This window comes from Scophthalmus maximus, chromosome 2, assembly GCF_022379125.1.
Source record: "Scophthalmus maximus strain ysfricsl-2021 chromosome 2, ASM2237912v1, whole genome shotgun sequence".
NCBI classification, from domain to species: domain Eukaryota; kingdom Metazoa; phylum Chordata; class Actinopteri; order Pleuronectiformes; family Scophthalmidae; genus Scophthalmus; species Scophthalmus maximus.
In genome coordinates, this window is record NC_061516.1 from 6,472,949 (window position 1) to 6,495,272 (window position 22,324).

Consider the following 22,324-nt stretch of genomic DNA (forward strand, 5'->3'; position numbering starts at 1 on the left):
TCCCACTCACCACAACTTTACCAGAACCCAATCTGATGGGCAAGAGGAAACTACTCCATGAAAAAGAGAAAAGACTAAACACTAAAGCTGTTTTCTTTCAGTGCTGTTCTTCTGCCGACCTCACTGTCCGATTTCTCTGTCCCCCAGCCACATGCTATTCTCTCCCCTTTTCCTCTTCTGTCTGACATGCTGGCTCACCCCTCCCCCTTCTCTCCTCCTCTATTCCCTCTCTGGTTGGTACGTTCCCGGGACAAAGAGCAGGGATGGAGGGAGGGACAGAGGAGAAGCAGAGGAGAGGGCAAGTGGTAATAGAGGAAAACAGGGGAGGGGGTGCACTCTCTCTGCTGTCCTCTTGCACAGTGATATTCTAACAAAAGCGTTGGATTAAGGAAATGTGCAGTTCTTGTTGACAATGATTAGTCGACAATTAAAGAGACAAAGGACATTAACACCTCAAAGTGTGTTAATAACTGAAGCTCCTCCAGTGGCAGGCGACCGAACCGCTCAGGAAACCCTGGAGTGTGGCAGCTCAGTCTACTAGAGTCACCAGAAATACAACCTAACCTCTGGTGCAGCGCTGCTCTCCAGTTGCAGCCAAACAAACCACGGCTGTGATGCCTTCATGTGCTGGATGAACCAGAGGAGAGAGGAGCTCTGAGCAGGGAGACACACACTCACACGTTCACACAGACGACTGACACATCGTGAGCACACACTGCTGTGTACTGCGCATGTTACTGGAGGAGTCCACTAGAGGGCCCATCACACAACGCCCCACTCCCATGTTAGCATTCTGCAAATGAAAAGCTGCAGGAGATAGACTATGACACGACTATGTCAAGACCGCGACCAATACGTCCCCTCCCGTTATCACAGCTTGTGGACGTGTGGCGCTCAGTGTGACGTGCACAAACAACGCACCAAACTGACGCAGGACACGCGCGGCCTGTGTGTGTGTTTCTCTAAATAAGACAAAGAAATCTGACAACCACATAGTTCAATTACATTTCATCTTTACATATTGCAGATTGATTTACTTACTGTCGTTGCTGTGACCTTCATCCTCACTTCTACTGCCACCAAACACTTACAACTCACACACGGACGCCACGGAGGCTAAACTCACTGAGCGTCCCTGAACGAAGAAGAGTTCAACATGAGCTGTGAGCTTTTCCTCTCACTCAGCTGGGACGTGTGGTCCGAGTGGCCGCATCAAATCTTTCTATACTGCGAGGCTGCTTATGAATATCAAAATGATAATCCAATGATGACCCAGTTCACTCAGTTCTCTGCTCTGCCACTGACGGGTTGGACTGATTTACACAGACCACGTGCAGGAAATGAAGCCACAGCTCCAGAAACGTTTCATGGAAAGGTTTGACATAAAGAATAAATGTTATTTATATAAAGAATTCAGCCCCCCAAAAAACAATCAAACAAAAAACCAACAACCCACGCACGTAGAGATCATGCACTCACACAATCTAGACACCACAGATGGAGATTGGGGCTTAAAATGTGAACATGGTCATATCTTTGTTCTGTCATCTTCTGAAAGTGTAGAACAGTTTCTTCCTCATTATGATTCATCACTTATCGACCTCCAACAAATCACTCAGGTGAGTCCTACACTGATTGTATTAGACACTGCAGCTAAGTCACTTGTACGAACTCCGTACAAACCAGATCAGTACTGACGAGAGATGATTCAACTGAAATCAAACGCTGACAAACTTCAGGGCCTGAGAAAAAACAGAGTACAGAGAGAACGAGAGAAACAAATCAAACTGATGTGACTACACACTGAGTTCAGTTGTGCAGTTACACTTTTCAAATGCCGTTGCAGCTCACTTCAATATTTGTGATGTGAGATATAAAGCTGGTGAGGACAACACGTCTCAATGGGAACAAGTGAGATGAAACAAATTCAGCTGATCAATGGAAACTTCACATGACGTAAAGCTTCTACTCCAGAGGAGAGACAGGTTAGTGTCAGAGGAAATCCTCCTACCTGTAGGACACATGGAGACTCTCCGTCACACTCATGGGTTTCCTTCATTTGAAGTTTGATTGGCTCATTATAAATTATGGCACCATATCATAATTGATGTCATCTTATCATGCACTCTTCTGCTGCGCCAAGTGCTCGTCTGGATGAACCAACCCCTAATATTCACAAAGAGTAGTGTACACAACTGTGCAGGAATTGTTTGGTTTCATCCTCTGTCTCCACGTCCTCTGCTGTGCTCAGACACACTGCATGAGCCGCATGTGCCAACTATTGATCACCAGAAGCCTGTCGATGCTGCTGTTGTTGGCTCAGTGTTTGAAAACTGAAATCCAAACTCCTGCAACGTCTGCACAGAGACACTGAGTGAGACTCCTCAGTCCAATGAACCGTGTATGAAATGAAGAGTTTGCATTTCTATTTCTGATGGAAACACTGAAAACAACGGTTGTATCAGACTCCAAATTGTGTTGAATATGGGGCTGTAATGACCCCACATCAGTGATATAACACTACTTACAAATAGATTCTACAGAGGTGAAGCAACGCATTCATGTGTTATTCTGAGAAAGGTGAGGATAGAAGTTTGCAGAAAATAGAAAAGTAGTAACTGCAGAGCTGCAGCGTGAAGAGGTGTCACATCTCAAATCATTACTTAAGCTACGAAAACGGATCTGCTCAGGGATTTAAAAACATCGATATGAGGGGATGAGAAGGTTCACTAAGAAAATCCCATCATGAGAAGATTTGCCGACTGTTGCTGAAACACAGACTGTATGAACTCAAGAGCAGCGACCGAGCGCAGACTGACCATGAAGTGGGGCATGGAATACATTATGTTATGTGTCGATATGTAATTCAGGCCACTCTGCTGCTGTTACTGGGAATATGGCCGATTCCTTTATGTCTGCATGAACTCAAGAAGAAGCCAGATTCTATAAAAAAAAATAAATAATATAAACTAAAGAACAAAAAACAACGAAACAATGTGCATTATTTGTTTGAAAAAATAAACTGGTAAGTGACAGAGGTGTCTGTGTGCCTCGTCTCACTCCTTCACACAGCGATGACGCAGCATCGGAGCAGTCAGGGGTTCAGCGTCTTGCTTGAGGAGTATTTTGTATTCTTCTTTCCAACTTCATTTTCATGAGGCCAGGAAGGGTTCGACGTTCCAACCACGCCCTAGTGCTCAGCAGCTCAAACGTTCCCCTGGAGACCCCAGGTCGGGTGGTATCAAGTCGAGAGTGTGTATGGCACACAGTGTGGCAGTGAAGAGGAAGCTGCATGTTCATCTGCTCAGGTTCTCTACAGAATTGTCCAAATGCAGCATCCTCTTCAACTTAAACTGTGTGACAGTCACAACAACATTCAACTGAGAGATACGATTCTAGAACATCAGTCCTGACTCTGGGTGAGTGAGCTGCTCTGCTTGGACCACATCTGAGACAATCACGTCTGACCAAACCCTCCAATAGAGAGAGAGAGAGAGAGAGAGTGAGTGTGTGTGTGTGTGTGTCTGTCTGGTCTTTTGTTTCCTCTAACATGGACAATGAGTCTACACGTTACATCACGGAGAGTTTCTCTGAATGAACGTTCTCACTTTGTCCACAGTGACATAAGATAGCTTTATGTAATAATGCTTATATTGAAATGAAAACTCTCAGTCAGTCCTGTGCCTTTAAGGACGACCTGTCCTGGTGTGTGTGTTTGTGTGTGTGTGTGTGTGTGTGTGTGTGTGTGTGTGTGTGTTGGCCTCAGTGTGTTGCTGCAGGTGATGGATTGGGTCCCACTGGGGGGAGGAAATTCATCTCTATGCATCTCTGTTGGTCTATTGTGAGTCGGGGGGTTGAGTGGGCAGTGGGAGCATATTGTGTCACGATGCTCAGCGAGCAGGGCGGATGGAAAGATGGGTGAGAGCTAAAACAAAATGATAAGGACCCCCCCCCCCCCCTCCTCCATAGTGTAGAGTCAGAGGGAAGAAACCAGAAGCAGCGGAGACACACCAGCCGTACAACAACACACAGAGAGCTGGATGAGAACGGCCGAGAAGGCGTCAGTCTTTATCACACGCATGGCTGCACACATCCATTCACCCACACACAGAGACCACAGCCTCCAGAAGAGAGGGACACTCCTTCACAGCTGTTAAACTCGGACAGATCGCCATGAATATTATCTGAGGCTGGATACACCACCTCCTCTGTGTGTGTCACACACACACACACACACACACACACACACACACACACACACACACACACACACACACACACACACACACACACACACACACACACACACACACACACACACACACACACACACACACACACACACACACACACACACACACACACACACACACACTTATTGCCTTGTTCTTTGTTAATTTCATATCAGTTTCTTTGGTGCATCATATTTGCTGCACACAGCCAGTCAGCGTCATGTGACCTCTGGAGACAAAGACCTTACAGCACGACAGCAAATACACCAAGCACAGAAAACGAACACATGGCTGGACAGATGGTGGTGTCAGCCCACCAAAACATTCTAGTTACTTATATAACTCTACCAACTAACAGTTACATCCCTGTGAAAGAATCAGACTCTTTACCAGGAGGATCAAATCGATGTAGCTCATCCAGTGAGATCTTCTCTTTTCCACACATTCATCTTCATCATCAAAACCTGGTGCCTACATTTCCCACAATGCAACTCAGCTGACAACAGTTCAGTCGGCGTAGGCTGGTGCCGCTAAGACAGCAGAGGTCTGCACACTTCACTAGGACACACAGATCCCTCTGGGTTCATGCAACACTGTTGTGTTTTTTAACACATATGTTGAAGAGCTGAAAACATGATGTGTAAAATCCACAGACTGGTCATAAAAATGGACGTAGTCATCGGGTCCAGAGAGTGAAGCCAATGGCGAAGTGTCTGAAGCCTGTATTCTGTGTACTGACCTGCAGATGGCGACTCTATGAGAACATGACTATACTTCTCACTTGATTTATCACGCAGTAAACATTTTCCTGAAGAGTTTATGGTTCAATATCTAGTTTCAAGTCAGTAAAATTGACTTTAAAGCACAGAGCGTGGATACAGCGTGATTGACAGCTGGTCCGTCCAATTGGTGGATGTTTGCAGGTATAGGTGGGCGTGCAGTGGACGAGCTCTCAGTCAGGCCACACCCCCAATTCTATGTCCAGTTGCAAAAAACAACAACATGGTGCTGATCAAAATGCGAGACCTGAAAATATTCTGCTTGGAATAATAACTTATGTTGAATATAGTTCAACTAACCCTCGCCCTTGTTCAAAATGATTAAAATTCTACTGCTTCTAGCTCACCGGCTGTATGAATATGGAAACTTTTCAACAGTTTATCTTCCGTCCATTTTCTGTGCATGTGCACTGGAGGCTTCCAGTTCCCACACCACACATGTTGCATGCTGGACAACGATTGGCTCCAAACTGGTTGTGATGTCATGAATCTTGTCCGTACGTCCACATGTGAAACATACTGTGGACTGTGGCAGAGTAACAATACCCGAAAACGTTTTTGGACAGGACCAACTTGTGTGGCTCTGAACTCTCCGTCTAGTAAAATGTCTTGGAGCTGGAACCACTGAGGTCGATGTGCGACAAGAGGGAACAAAATGGCCGGTTGTAGATAAACCATATGGAGGAGCAGGGGGAGAGGTGTGTGTCCCGGGCCTGCAGTGCTGGGAGAGGGAGGCTGGAGGACATGAGCCGCAGACAGTGAGGCATCACGTTGCCTTCAGGCTAATGCTGATTATGTACTGAAGAACTGTGGCTCCTTTATTAGATACACATGCTTGTTACGTCCAACACTCATCTCATTCCAACAACCAACTCAACCCAAACAGCCCGTGGACACTGGACAGGGGTCGACAAGTTCACGTGCTGTTCACGTAGACATTACAGTGAGCCACTTGATTACATGTTCCATCACATCTGTAACTGTTTTTATACAGTACAGAGAAAGTATAACAGAGAGTATAGTGTGACGTACTGATGGCAGAGACAGAGTTTAGTATACATAGGTCTACTCTGAAGTGTGCGGCGGTGGTGGTAGAGCAGAGTTGGGGGGGGTTTTACTGTGTCCCTAAACTTTGCTCATGACCTAAAGTTTCTCACCAACAATTCTGTTTCTTTTCTTAAAGCACGCTGTAACTGTGTTTTGAAATAAAGTAATTTTTCTAATTGTTATCTACGACCTTTCATGGTCAATCCACCTTTTTTAAAAGCATACTTGTGGCAAAGTATTAATCCTCTTCAGATAGTTCCACTAACAAAACCTTTTTTCAGTAAAATGGAACTTTTGTTTTCAAAGCAGCCGTGGAAAAAGCCCATCCACCAACAGAGGCTTTCACGGTGATTTCCACACCTACACATTTCTCTAAGCACAGAGATTTTTGTATGTATTGTGATATATTTTCTATTAATTTTGACCATTCTGTGTTAGTGATGTATAATGGCCTCCAGCTTTGAACAGGAAGTCCGGTTTGTCTGAACAAGATATATAAAAGAGCCAGGAGCGAGTTGTTTTCACAGATATGGTCATTAAGGCCAGAATTTTTCTGTACAATTAGCAAATGTGTTCTTGTGCTTCAGAATGTACACACATAAAATATATGATAAAATATCCTGACTTTGAAATTAAATATATTGTCCATTAGTATGTGTTCATATACGTAAATTCATCAATTTTGAATGAGTTAAATATAGTTACATGAGGTGGACCAGATCAGGTTCAGCTCAAAAGGATAAAATCAGCACACCAAAAATGCTAAAGAGGAAAGTGAATGTAACTTATTGCTATCAATCTAATATTTCACAAAAAAATCAGGCACTGAAGTCTGGTGGAAAAACCCTAATGTAGATGTTGAGATATTTCAGAGTTATACTACTACTACTCATCCTCAGCAGTAAGTATCATGCTGATGAGTTATTAAAGTCTGGACTGTTTGACCAGCTGACCGACCAACAGACGGACAATGACATTTATTCTGACAGTTACAGACAATTCAGACTCTCTCCTCTAAAGTGACCATGTACTCACACATAAGTGTGTGTGTGCGCTGACTCACTCACAGTGAGAGTGTGATCTCCATGGAGCATATGTTACTTATACACGCGCCACGTCAAATAACATTCTCAGTGATGAACTGAAGCAGACGCAGCAGCACTGACAGGATTCACACAGCTACAGTTAAACCAATTCATATCATACTGAAAATGGTCAGGAAAAACGTTTCCAGTGTCATTGAGACTAAAACAACCGGGACTAAAACAACCGGGATCTAAACAGCCAGGACTAAGACAATCTGGACTAAAACAACCTGGACCAAAACAACCTGGACTAAAAAAACCTGGACTAAAACAACCGGGACTAAGACAACCGAGAGGTTCAGATATTATCAAAGACCAAAACTGCAAAACACACACACACACACACACACACACACACACACACACACACACACACACACACACACACACACACACACACACACACACACACACACACACACACACACACACACACACACACACACACACACACACACACACACACACACACACACACACACACACAGTGACTATGACATCCTAATGTTTCCACAACAGAACCTATCCATCCTGACTCAACTTCTCCGTTGGTTTTTTGTTATGAGATGAAATCACTGGTCTAAGGCAGAAGCCCGGTCGGGGCCAAGTCCTCCCCCGTCTCAGTCCAGTTTACAACTACAGGTCACAGATTCCTAAACGTTCCTGGTGCGGCGACAAGAGATGACAAATGACTCCGCTACAGAATATATTTCTCAGTGAATGTGGTTCCACCAAGTATCTACATCATGTCCAAATCATTTGGGCCAAATCAAAAGGGTGCGCTAGCTGAGCCAAGAGGACACATGAAATATACTCACTGACGAGGCGAATAATGAATCCTTAAATAAACTAAGAGAGTCTGGGTTTCTGTTGAAGTGGAGTCAGGAGAGAGGCAGGGCTACTTAAAGGCATTAAGGTCAGCACAAAGGGCGAGACAGTCATGCTGCCCCGCGCCAGCACACACAGCTGGGACAACAACAGAAGAACCAGATCGACGGACTGAGGACGAGTCCTGTTAGCTGGAGAAAGGACGGAGAGAGTCAGTGGTGTAACCTGAGATGTATCAACAAACACCCTGCAGCTGAGGCACTCTCTCATTCTTCACCCCAACAGTAACAGACGCAGCTGACTGCTGACCTCTACTGGCTTCTGGACACAACGACAGTCTGCTGTCCACTGTCTTTGTCGGGACCAGCTGGGAAATCATCCGTCAAACTCTAAATATGGATAATCATCAGTCCGGCTCTAAATATGCTGTTTTAGACAAAGGGATGGGACCCAATAGTGAAAGCTCCATGACAAATGATCATTTAAAACAACTCAACCATTGCATCCGCGTATATTAATACCGCATGGTTAACAGTGCAGCAGCGCTTAAAATTATTTCTATCGATCTATAAGGAGGAGTTCTCCCGCCACCTGAAAGTTGGGAACTCACGAGACAGATTTTAAAAAACAAGGAACAAAAGTAAAGATGTTAGACCGTAGAAGGGGTCACGCTGCAAAAATGCTGGATCCTTAAAATCCAATAATACAACTCAGAAGCATGTTTCCTCAGATCCTCCAAAAAGGTTACATCTCTTCCAAAATCCATCCCTTCAGTCTTCTGATAATTATCATAACTCTGAAGAAATAATAAGGCCCATGTTTTCAAACTTCACCATCAGGTCCACAGAAGATGACATGTGAGTGCAATTTATTTTTTAATATCCCACTTTCTATGATTGGCTCCATATAAACTTTTTAGCTATGAAATGACCAGGAATAAATTAAATATCTAATCCCAGACTGCAGTTACCAGTAATTTAAAATGGTAGTGAGAATGGTCGTCCTCCGTGGAAAAGGAGAATAACTCTATAAACTGTAGTAAAACGTCAATAAGTACTTAATAATAACTCCGACTAGCAGACGGAGGGTGATATATGTGAAATATTAGACAAACAGCCATTTAATATCCTCTGGTGGATGCTGACCTCTAACAATTTACCTCAATTGCCCCTGTCGTAGCTGACAGGGGCATTCAAGAAAATCATGGACCAACTCAACCGCACCAACGGCAAATAGAATTATGCTTGTTGTCAACTGGAGGAGACACATGACTCATATTTCTGACGGCATGAAAATCATCTTAGTCGACACTGCAGACTGAATGGAACAAACGTTAAACGGGGGGAAAAGCAGAGTCTACATCATGATGGACATCCACAGTGCTGCAACTTTTAACAGCCAGTATGACCTCAATTAAAAATAAACCTTTAAGGGAACATCAGTCCAGCCCCTTGCTCACTGAGTTGGACAATATTAACTGTGGTGATCTACTGCCGCTTTATCCGTAGAACTAACAGTCGGTAATCTCGCTGTGGTTTATCGTCAACACCGCTGGGATACATGTGATTAGACATCAATGTGGTGAAGGAATCAGGGAGAAAAGCTTTAATGTCTGTACCTGAACTGTGCCAAAGTCCACATTTTCATAGTGGAAGTGAGCGCACTCGGCCAGTTTCGGGAAGTGGCCCTTGGTGAAGCAAAGTCTGAAAACACAACAGACACACATTCTGAGTTCAGTTCGTCACTGCAACACGTCGACGTGAGACTTGTATAAGCAGCAGAGTGGAGGGAAGACACAACAGAGGCGATGAACAGAGGGAAGGAGTGTGTGTGTGTGTGTGTGTGTGTGTGTGTGTGTGTGTGTGTGTGTGTGTGTGTGTGGACTCACTTTTTGACATTCTTGACCTTCATGCTGGCCGTGCTGCTGCTGCACGAGCGCATGAGGGGCTCGGCCCGCAGCTCGGGGATCTCCGCACTCCTCGCCTACAATGCACAAATGCACACACAGACCAGCGACTGAATCAGGCTGACACATGTGAATGTCATAGACAACATCTTTGACATTGAATTACATGAAGCACTGATTTAGTTTGTTGCAACTAAACTGCAGATGCTTCACTCCGCTGGGTGAGTGAAGCATCTTTAATCTGCCATGAATGACTTGTGTCAGAGAGCTCTAGGTCAGGACTCCTCACCTGCTGGTGGGAGGAACATACCAACATACTAACAGCATGTTAGTGTTGATCACACAGTGTGAACCTTGTTAGAGGAGACTTATCATTTTCAGGTTCATAATGTCAATGTGGGTTATGACTGTAAAAGGTTCCCATGCTCTGATGTTCAGTGAACACATCAGTTTCCTGCAGCTCCTCTTTCAGCCTCTGTCTCTTTGAGGCCCCTCCCTCACAATGAAGCCCAGTCTGCTCTGATTTGCCAGCTGGTCCACTCTGTTGTGGTTGGTCGACTGCTTCCGGTGCGTGTAGGAAGTTCTCTTGCCTTCACTTTACCCGACTCTGTCGGTGTCAGACTGGACACTAGACAATGCCTGATGCATGTCTGTAATATGGTGATGTCAGCATGTCATGGGTCGGCAGGACCACTGACGAGGCGTTCAGGAGCGTCAGGAGCAGTGTTTTCTGTGGGGGAGTGGCTTTTTATCCATACGACACACAAAAAACATAACCTGTCTAATATTTTATCAGCTCTGTTTACAGGAAAAGCGTTTGGCTTCCTTCTGACCATCACATTCCATCTGCATCACTCTTGTTGCTTCATGTCTCAGGTCTGACTGTCTGAAGTTGTGGTTTACATGTGACAACACACAGATAGAGTGGGAAGTGTTACATCATGTCTTAATCATAATCCTCACTGTGGATAAACGGTTTTCTTCACTATGTAATAAATCATGTCATATTTCAATACGAATGAGTCTGTGCCGTCTCGGTGGTTTGGTCATTTCACACATTGTGATATGAGCAGAGAACTCCTTCATGTCGCCTTTACTCTAAACATCTCTCCCGGGGTCAGAAAGCAGCCCCCAGGTTGACCAATCACAAGTCCTGCTGTGAACACAATATTTGAGTTGCCGTCAAAGCCCAGATTCAGATACGAATTTTTAGGAGGTAAACACTAGCTCATAGTATAAATGAAACTATGCTGTCGACTGTTACACTACAGAATCTGTAAGCTACAGATGAAGTGATGCTGCTTTATCAAATATCACCGTTGAACTCATTGGAATACGTTATGTAAAACAACATAAGGCCAGGGAGCATGATGACTCGGCAGCATATTGAATATTTCTATCAGATAGCAGGAACGCTGGATTTTATAATAACACTGACTGTAATGTAGATGTGATTGACGGATCCAGCTGACTGTATGGGTCCACACAAAGTGAAACATCATACAGTATATTTGAGTTAGTCACAGAGTTTAGTCAAACATCTGCTCCACACAGGCACATGACTGATCAGCCACTCTCCCTGGTTGTCGCTTCATTCGGCTCAATCAAACTGAAAACAAAGAGGAGCTGTGGTCAACGAAACACTGACAGTGTCTGAGGACTCCACCATGGTGCAGAGAAAGATTTGATCGGTCAAAGGGCCTCATGCAGGAACTGTTCATACCAACAGATTTCTTCTTAAATCGTGCATACGAGTGATTTAGGAGAAATTCCCTTATTTTACTTTTTTTTTTTGCGTATTTTGAGATTTCTTTCAAATTTGCACTACACAGAATTCCAGAGTGGTTCAGCCCTTTCGAATGAGTCACTTACATTAGTGTTAATCAAACCAAGCTTTCCCACTTTTATAAGTTAGCAATAATACGTTTATAAATTAAATTAAATCTAATTGGTGAAATGATGATTGGTGGCAGCCCTAATAAAGAATTACACAGAAAACTTGTAACTGGTGTGTGTGTGTGTATGTGTGTGTTTCTGTCGGTGTGACTCTGATCATTGTATCTTTCCATTGCAGGACTTAGTTCCCTTCATGCCCCAGTTAGACACAGTGTTGTGACAGCGAACGCGTCTCATCACCTCTTCATACATAATGCACGCTGCTCTAGTGTAGAGAAGCTTCATATCAAATATTGAACAAAGAATGGCAGACATGCAGTATTAAAGGCCCCGCCTCCTTGATCAATATCCATTAGCCTGCTGAGATTGTTGTTGTTTCTCTTCCTCTCTCTTGCCCGACTGAAGTAAGCACTTGCAATCAGGCTCTAAACACGTAGCGACCACTAGTGGCTCTGCATGTTACCATGGAGACGGCCTCATTTTCAACGTGCTGCTGATGCAATAAGCGAGACCCAGACCAAAGATGGGAGGGAGAAAATAATGAATGATGTGTGATGAATGAATGTGTGTGGTCAGTGACACAGGAGGCAGGTACAGGAGCAGAGCAGCTCCTCTGCATTAATCATGAACATGTGATTGGGTGTTATCCAGCTCATCACCACAGTGTGTGTGTGTGTGTGTGTGTGTGTGTGTGTGTGTGTGTGTGTGTGTGTGTGTGTGTGTGTGTGTGTGTGTGTGTGTGTGTGTGTGTGTGTGTGTGTGTGTGTGTGTGTGTGTTTGTTAGTGTGTGCGTGCGTCTCACCATGGCACTGATGGTCTCCTCCCAGTCAGGTCTCTCCCTGGGATGGATGTAAGCCAGTTCTGGCACAATATCGTCTTCCTCCAGGTGACGTCCAGGCCTCAGACCCCTGTAACACACAGACACACACACACAAAACACACACATTTAGAACCAAACTATTTCACTCTGGTGATATTTAACTTTAGGGCTGAAACGAATGATCATTTCTTTTCAAATCAATGTCAGTTATTAATCACATTTATGTCAAAGGGGAAACTAAATATTTGTAATACACAGAGTAATGATATCTCCACTAAACAAGTTTTTTTATTTTATAAATTAAATCTCCATTGGATTTCAGACAAGCGATATATCATGATCCGGTGTTTGGCTTCATATCAAACTATTTTGAAATGTTTTAACCAGCTGATAAGTGGCTTGACGTTCCTGACGCACTGCCACTCACTGTCAGTGTGAAAAAAACACACACACACACACACACACACACACACACACACACACACACACACACACACACACACACACACACACACACACACACACACACACACACACACACACACACACACACACACACACACACACACACACACACACACACACACACACACACACACACACACACACACACACACACACACACTTCTCTGTTCACAAGTGCAGCGCATTCCCAGCATTCCTTGGTGAGGAGGCACGTCGGGAGAAAGGAACTGCTCCTTGCACCTGCTCCAACGAGCCCCGTGCTTTAACCTGCTGGTGTTGAGCAGCCCACCACCAAGCAGATGAGAGGGTAGAGGAATGTTTCTCTTTCTCGCTCTGTGAGAAACACGAGGAAGAGGAATGTCTATTTCATGTGGTGTGAATGTTCCAATCTTGACCGTTTTTCAAACATTTTCAACACCCTCTCAGAAAAGCAACGGCAGCTCCATTTTGCTCTGAAAAGGAAAGAGGTGAATGTCTCACTGCGCTTATCCTCAGCCACCACTTCCTCCCGTCTCTGCCACTGAATGTCTGACTCAACATGCGCTCAACCTCAAACACAAATCCACTGGGATATTTTCTCTGTATACTACAATATTGAAGCTCAGCTGTCACAGGCAATGAACACAGATCTTTCTTCCTCACATTAAACAGCAGGTTTGAGGGCGGTGAGATAAACCACTGTCTTAAGACCCGTCTCCACCACCGGCTGTAGATAAACATGGACGTATGGGCTGGGTCCCAAAAGTGCCTGAAACCTGCATTCTCTCAAATGACCAGCAGGGGGCGACTCCCTGGTTTCAAAGGAGAAGTCCGTTTCTATAGACGTCTATGAGAAAGTGACTCCTGAGCAGTTTATGCTCTCCAGCTCCAGTCCTAAGTTCTTAATTCTTCAATATCACATGTTGTTCATTTAGTCAATTATGGTCCATGAGAGATAAATAGATAGAAGCACGTTGCGCATTGCACACAAGCACTAAGATCCTGCAAAGGTTCCTCGTTCCTGGGGGAGGTTCCTGCGGAGGAAATGCAGCCAGTGAGTCACCAGTGGAAACTCACCGCTGCTTGTCCAACTGTGTTTTTGTTCAAAACAAGGCAGAGTATAGAATACCTATATTGAACCTCAGTCTTAAACAAAAGCATTTGGGACTAATCATTTCAAGAATTGAAGAACTAATTTGTGCAGCCTCTGGACCGGCATTTTCACAGATAATCTCCATCATGAGCAGAGGCGACGTCCACTCGGCTGTGGGTTAGTTTCAGATGCATCACGTCTGCTCACACCTGCAGCGTCCACACTAATCCACAGACGTATGGAACACGCTGACCCCCTTTCAGTTTGAAAACTGAAACTGATGCATTTGCATGTGACACACTTTCACTTCCCAACTGTGGCCTACCAGCAGAGAGAGATCAACTCTGATACGGAGCTGAGACGTGGACACAGTTAATTTATACCTCTCTGAAACAAGAACATGTTTCATCACAAGCTCTAAATGTTTATCATTAATATTTAAAAAATCAAACTTCATCATATTGCCCCAATTCGCATCAGTAAACCTTCAGGGCTTGTTGGTGACAAGCTTCCTGCTTCTTTTCTGACAGCAGGCGAGGGAGAAGGTCACATGTTAGTGTCTCTGGTGAAAGATCAACACAATCACAATCTATATTGTTCTATGCTTTAAGGAAATGTTACTTTGCTATTCAGCAAAACATTTTACAAATCTGAGGTAGAACCTTAAAAACAATTATGCACGACAGCTCCTCACCTGGCTTGCACAAGACACAGGCAATATATGAACATATAGAATCTATTGCAATCATGTTGGTCATTGATGAATTAAATCCTAATATCTCATGGTACGAGCTCCAGATCCATGAAGGAGAGCAGACGAGTGATGAATGTTTACGAGCAGAAGATGTTTCTGTTCTGACTGAACACACATGGAAACACGCCACTTTGACAAGAGCCAATAAAACCAGCAGAGAATATCATGGCACCGAGCGCCTCGACTTCACTCCTCCACGACTGAAGAAGGGTTCAGTCGAAAGTAAATCATTTATTACTGAATGACTTTCGTTTGAAGAATGGACTATTCACTATGACACATCTGAACTCCATCAGCTATATGAAGTGTATTGTATAGAACAGTGATACTTGTTCTTCTTGTCATTTAGAACTCTGATGTGTTGGATCATTGTTGGTTCTGATCTGTCTTTGTCACCTGTGTGGACGAACAGGAATCTTCAACGGTCAGCAGGATTCCATCCGACTACACATTCATTACTTCATGGCCACATTTTTATGATGTACTTGTAAAAGAGTTGGAACGCCTCTGGCGAGCAGAAAGTATTCAGCAACCAATCACAATCTGCTTTCATCTTTAACTAGCGGGGCACTAAGTGGACGCATTCCTCCACCGCGGTCAACGCGTATCGCACCCTGTTGAAGGGGAACATTCCTGATCCACCTGTTTCTTCCTCCCATCCGCCACAAAACATCATGTAGATCTGTTCAGTAGTCTTTGAGTCATCGTGCTGACAGACAGAGGAAAGAAAGAAGCTCAGCAAGACTTGACTTAATGACTGTGTTGGTCTCCACTGGCTGACTGGCTCAGGCTGGCTCAGGAGCTTGGTTTTCATGTTGGCTGACCGACAGAGTGTCAGTGTCCACACTGGATGTGTCCGGCTGCAGTTACAGTGTCTACATATTGCTCAAAGATGCTTTTGTCGAAACAGGGATGATTTATGATTTTTGACGTTCATTTTGAAAACCAGGAGTTCACGTTCACTTCATCAAAACAATTGAAGTAATTGACTCATGATTCATGATTGATCTCATGATCATATCGGAACATTATTGAGTATAATTAGGCAATAGCTCACGTCGGGCCGTGGTATACGCTCATTATACCACAGTTAAGGGGCGTTGTTCGGCCCCCTTAACACTACAATTTGAATTTTTTATCTAGCCAGAAAGCATTTTTTTACAAATACAGAAAGTAGTCCCTCCTTGCTGCCTGGACAGTGCACACGGTTGCTATGCAACACGCTGTAGCGTTCCTCAGTAAGAAGGCTACGTTAGCTGGGTTCAAAGGCAATTTAGGTTTGCAGGTTAAAACACCATTCAAGCTGACCTTGTGCTTTGAGCTCTCGGAAGTTTCCTCAACTTCACTCCGTTGCTACTCCATCGTGCTACTCATGTCTACTTCCTCAGTCGTGCAGTGATACAGACCTGTGCAAACTGATTGGACATCATAGCAGTGGTAAACGCTCATCATACCACGGCTGTGAACCAATCAGATCGCTTGATTCCAGCTACCCGTTTTATATTCTACAGTATACCACAATGTAACATCTTTATAAATGTTAGCTATAGAACTCTGTGAAGTTAATTTGAAGTTGAACATTCTCTGACTTACAGAATAAAATAAAAGGGCCGACATAATTATTGCATCAGATTTTAATGTAGAAACAATAATAAAGGTTTGATCATATTTATTGGTCAGGAAAATGGTAATTACATATGTTCCTCAGACCATTGAGTCCAACTATGAACATAAGTGTAAAGGCTGCGATGACCTGAGTCATGTAACTGATCACGTGTCGCCTTCCTGAACACGATCACAAGACAAAACATGAACCTGCACAATACATTTCCACTGCAAAGCAGCACATCAGCTGTTCTGTGCCATCGACTGAGGGGAAAAGGGAAGAGCTGAATGTAAGTGACCCTCTGCTCTCCATGACGTATCAGTATCAGCGGAACAAGTACTGATGGACCGGACAGTTTGGTTGAGGGATAAAAGATGCCACTGGCTCTAGAATGTATTCAGACTCCTTCACTTTTTGCACATTCCATCTTGTAGATTTAATTATAAATTGATAAATCAATCTACACTCAACAACCCATTAGCCACATGTTTTACACAAAGTAAAACATGTTTGAAGAAATTAGACACTATCTACCTTCCTATCTGCTATTCCTTGACCTCAGTGAAAACGTCATGAGGTCAAGGAAAGGCGTAAAGGAGGACTCGTAGGACTTAGGAAAACCCTACAGCGCTGCTCAGAGAATCCGACTCGACTTTCACTAAACTACGTCGTCACGCGACGGTGGATGTTATTGATGCGTCTGTCGTGGTGAAACTACACATTTCCGAAGATGGACTTCAAAAACCTCAGCGGCTCCATCAGCATGTTTCAGTGTTTTACCACCGTGTGACATCAGAAGTAAATGATTCATATGTAACAGTAACTGACATGATGACGTGCGTCTCTTCTCGGTCATATTCATACTCTTCTACTTCTTCTTCTTCGTTTACGTCCGTGCAACGCGCGTCACGTTAAATGTCGCTGCCGCAGTGAATTGTGGGGCGTCTATATCTCCTTTACTCTCACATAGGAAGGTCCAATGAACCCTATGCTTAAGGAGATTTTGAGAATTCAAACGGCTCTTATCATGGCTGATCAAATACTTCCGGGTGACTTCAAGATTTAGGAAACTTCCTAAGCCAATTTGACAACTCGAGCGCACACTGAGATAATTTACAAAGTCATCAGGACCATTGATGTGGCTCCAAATAGTTTGGAAAAATGGCTATTTTCTTTTTCAATTTACAATTTACAAGAAAAGAAAACACTGTTGGTACTGCAAGGTCAGACAGGACAGCTGCACAGGACAATGAAGAGTGATTTGTAAATAAGTCGGATTTCTAAAGTTGGAGACAGCAGGGTCATAACTGTTGCACGTAACCTGTTCTGACGAAGATGGGGGGAAAAAAACGTGGAATCTTCACCATCCCCCCGTCCCAGGACAGAAAGCCTGAGTCGGCGCTCGCATACTGCAGCAGCCAAACCCACAAACAAGCCCCATGGTGACGTGAGCTCAAACCCCAGCAACGCTAATTTCTGCCTTTTCAGTCATCAGAGCTCAAACAGAAGCAGGACACAGGAGTGCAACGTCACCTTTGACAGTGAACAAGGTTATGCCAGTCACAAAAGTGATTGACAGTGATCGACTGTGGGTATAGAGTCGCCTCAGCCTCATGCAGAATGGAAACATGGAAGAGCAGCGTCACACACGTAACCGTAATGCTGACATGAACTTAATTGTCATGAATGTTTTATCATGTGGTGGGAAGATAAATTATCGTTCAGAACCATAACAAATGTAAGATTCAAACCTAAAATCAATATCATCTTATTATCATGGCATTACATTTATCGTAGGCCCCGATGGTCTGTCAAGTTTGTGTAGTTCAATGGATTGTCTTATATTCTGTAAAGTAATGGTGGTGATTCTCTGTCATGTCACATCACCCTGACCTTTACATCCAATCAACCATGTGTTGGTAAATCAAATAAAACCCAGGATGCTCTGCGAAAGGTATTTGTGTTGATCCTCCGGTCAGCAGTAAAAGGAAACACAGGAGGACTTGTTGTTATCTTGACACATCGCACAGCCCCGGTCTGTCATACAATCAGATGATCAACTAAACACAGGAGCTTAACAATGTGCACTTCACTTGTGATCTATAAATGATTTATGCGTTGTGCTTAAAATGCTCAGAGACAATCAACAACAATATCCAGGATACTACAGAGGATGTTTCACCTCCACAGCCAAAAGACATGACCTCAAATGAAAAGACATTTCTCTCTGTGTGGACCTCGGTGTCGACTGTTAATCTACCAACCAGGAGATGTTCACCAAGGTGATCTGGTACTGACGTCCATCACTTTAAAGACGTGAAAGAGTAAGAAGGGTTAAAAACCAGAGTAGCAGGGCCTGAGGTTGTCTGAGCCCTGAAAGACCCTGCGCCTGCCGGATAAACCCCCACGTCTCTCAAACGACATCACCCTAACCTTGTCCCCCCCCAAACGCCCCAGAGACGACTTGACACAACTCTCCTCACAGACTCAGTGGTACTGTTCAATTTAATGAACTCACAAAAACTCAACAGAAATCACGGGGGCTTGAGGGCTGTGAAGTGACAAAAATGTTTACATCAACATAGTTCAGCTTATACAACCTACAACATCCAATGAATCACATTTTGATTAGCATAAAGAAAACTTAGATACTAAAACAACTAATTGTCAAAACTTCATGATCTACTTAGTCCATCAGTACACCGTGCTGATGTCCGCTCATCTGTCTCACTGGATTTGGGAATCAAACAGTGTACACTTTAACAGCCTTTTCATTCTCTGTCTGTGTCACTTCCTGGGGCCCACGTCCGCTCTGCCCTCCGCAGAACAGGACCCTGATCCCCTGGTCCAACTTTTATAAAGTCCACTCTGCAGGCGACAACAGACTGAGCGAGCGCGCGCCCACGCACACACACACACACCATCATCATCATCTCCATCACTTTTCCATTTTCCCCTTCTCTTATTCATCCTCCCATCTCTTCTTTTCACTCACTCATTCTCAGCAGTAACGTCAGACCTCTGTCTAATGTATGCTAAGCTGCTGCTGCCATGGTAACCCCGGTGCAGGATTTAGACCCAGTTCAGGACTGTAGGGGCAGTGAGTGAGCAGCCTCAACTGTCATCCCCCACCATCCCAAAAAAGACACACACACACACACACACACACACACACACACACACACACACACACACACACACACACACACACACACACACACACACACACACACACACACACACACACACACACACACACACACACACACACACACACACACACACACACACACACACACACACAGGTGAGCGTGCAGATGGATCTCTCAGAGTGTGAAAGGTGACTCAGAAATAGTGAGGAGGATATGACATGTAGATGAGTCACAGCCTGATTGCTCCGTGTGTCAGAGGAGATTCCCGGGACGTGTTGGAGATTAGCTCGGCCTCGTTGGCAGAGAGTGTCACAAGTGTAATTTAGAGGAGATGGGTGACATCCCAACAGCTCCTGCCTGCTGGTGATAGAACTCATCGTGCACGGGTGGAACGTGCAGCGACACCATAACAAAGAAGATTAATGGCTGTTTGTTTGTTGTGTGTGCGTTTATCGCCTGCATGTGTACTGGATACACAGCACTCTGTGTGTGTGCGTGTGCGTGTGCTTGTGTGTGTGTGTGTTCGACGACGGTGCATGTGGGTGTACAGCTGGAGCAATGACGTAACTCGGCTGTGGAGGAGGTGGTAGTTGGAGCAGAGGAAACCTGAGTGAGGGGTTTCCAGCGGTGGCGGTCACCTAGTTGCTATGGACTGATGGGGTGTGGGTGGAGGTTAACTGGGGGGTGGGGTGGTGACTGTGCAAACTCACCCTATCGGCTCAGCTATAGCTCTGGCACGTCTACCGATGCCTCCCCCTCCTCCTCTGCATGCGCATTCCCTGGTGTCATTTCTCCTTGAGGCATTGAGGAAGCCAAGTAACACCCTCCACACACACTTCTGTCATCAACACACACATAAACACACACACACACACGCTACACTGACACTGATGGGACCACAAACCAGATCCTCCAACCGTCAAAACCGGTGCAGAGGCTTCACATACAGCGTAATGAAACACACATGCAACGGCAGCATGAGAAGACTGCACACACACACACACACACACACACACTCTCCATGCCCCCTACTAGAACTATAAACAAACTAACAAGCGTATCATGCCACAACCTAAGGTGTGGTCCTTCCTCCACACACACACACACACACACACACACACACACACACACACACACACACACACACACACACACACACACACACACACACACACACACACACACACACACACACACACACACACACACACACACACACACACACACACACACACACACACACACACACACACACACACACTAGTGCGGTGAGCACCAGGCTTACCTGTCTAAGATGTCATGGCTGGACGTGGCTGTGGCTCCCAGCAGTCCTAGTGCTGCAGCTGCACTCCCCACCGCTGCGGCAGCCCCGCCGCCTGCCTCCATGATACTGACTCACTGCAACGAGCAGCCTGCCAGAGCAGCAGAGAGGGAGGGGGAGGAGGGAGGGAGGGAGGGAGAGTGTGAAGAGGTAGATCAGGAGGGAGCAAGACGAATCACATGTAGAGGCAAGAGGAGGATGACGAGGGATAAAAGCGGAGAGAGAGGAATGTGGGACTGTGGTGAAAATGGAAAAAAATGAAATGAGCAGGAAGATTGGTGTGGGATAAGGATGAGAGAAGAGGGGGAGGAGAAAAAAAAATCATTAATTGTGAGTGTAGATCAAACAAGTCATGCTGAGGCAGGATTTCAGCTCATTGTGAACACATTCCAACAGTCCGTCCTCTGGACACACTCAGTGGCCCAGTCTAATGTTCCGTACTGTAATCTGTGTTGACACATTCAAGTACATCAACTGTCCATGGGTTTTCATCCTCAGAACAAACCGTGGTCAGATTTAAATCCCCACATCCCTTTCTGGAGACACGGTAATGAGAAGGTGGTGTACACTAGAACAATGCAGTGTTGTTGCTTTCATTCCAGAAAGAGACAAACTTAGCAGAAGTCATTTTTCCATCTCAAATGCCTTCTCGAACTTTTCCCTGCGACTGTTTCATTTCCAATCTCTGCGCTCGACCGTACATTTCTCCTGACTGACCGACTTCCTCGCCCTTTAAAAAAGCAAAACTCCTGCAGGCAGAAGATCAAAACAAGATGTGAACGTTCGAGCTCGAGCAAGAAAACCACGTTAGGCAGTTTTTATTACCGATTGATCTGCTTTGTCTTGATTTTTTGACAAATTATAATTTCAAACAAATAATCAAAATTCAGTCAACAATATGATGAATCAACTAATTATTTCATTCCTGATGTTCATGTCCTGTCTAACTACTTGACACTGTGATAAAGTCACTCACTGTCTTTCAAGGAGAACATTCTGCTAACTAGTTAGCTCGTGTTCTGAAGTTCTCAAACATCGTCCTGGTGTTTCTGTACGCATACTGCTTTCTATAAAACACATACATCCGTCTATGTTGTTCCATACTTCCTCCATTGACTGTGATTAAAGACACAGTGCTCAATCTTGCCACAACGCGACCCACTACAGGACAACCGCCCAGTTCAATTCCAAACTGACAACAGGACCGGTGGAGGAGAGAGAAGTCGGTGGCTGTGAGCTGTAATCCCAGGACGATGACGCAAATAGCGGAGAGATGAGGGGAGGGTGGGAGAGCGGCGCAGGAGGAGGAAGCGTGGGAAGACAGGATGCTCGTGGGCCACACTGAAGCAGATGCTTCTACC

General features: G+C 44.8%; 1 protein-coding gene across 8 annotated transcripts in view; it reads right to left on the minus strand.

The window, feature by feature from the left end:
* Positions 1-22,324, minus strand: part of arhgap32b (Rho GTPase activating protein 32b) — a 69,539-nt gene that overhangs the window by 31,870 nt on the left and 15,345 nt on the right. For 5 of the 8 annotated variants that reach the window (XM_035625793.2, XM_047329208.1, XM_047329204.1 and 2 more), the window contains 4 exons: positions 20,928-21,199; positions 12,576-12,681; positions 9,860-9,954; positions 9,590-9,674 (listed from right to left, as the gene is read on the minus strand). In XM_035625793.2, the coding sequence (XP_035481686.2) occupies positions 9,590-9,674; positions 9,860-9,954; positions 12,576-12,681; positions 20,928-21,028 (387 nt within the window). In that variant the 5' untranslated portion in view covers positions 21,029-21,199. Of the gene's footprint in view, positions 1-9,589; positions 9,675-9,859; positions 9,955-12,575; positions 12,682-16,192; positions 16,209-20,927; positions 21,200-22,324 lie in introns of those variants that run through there. The other 3 variants (XM_035625797.2, XM_047329200.1, XM_047329209.1) reach the window with 2 other exon arrangements.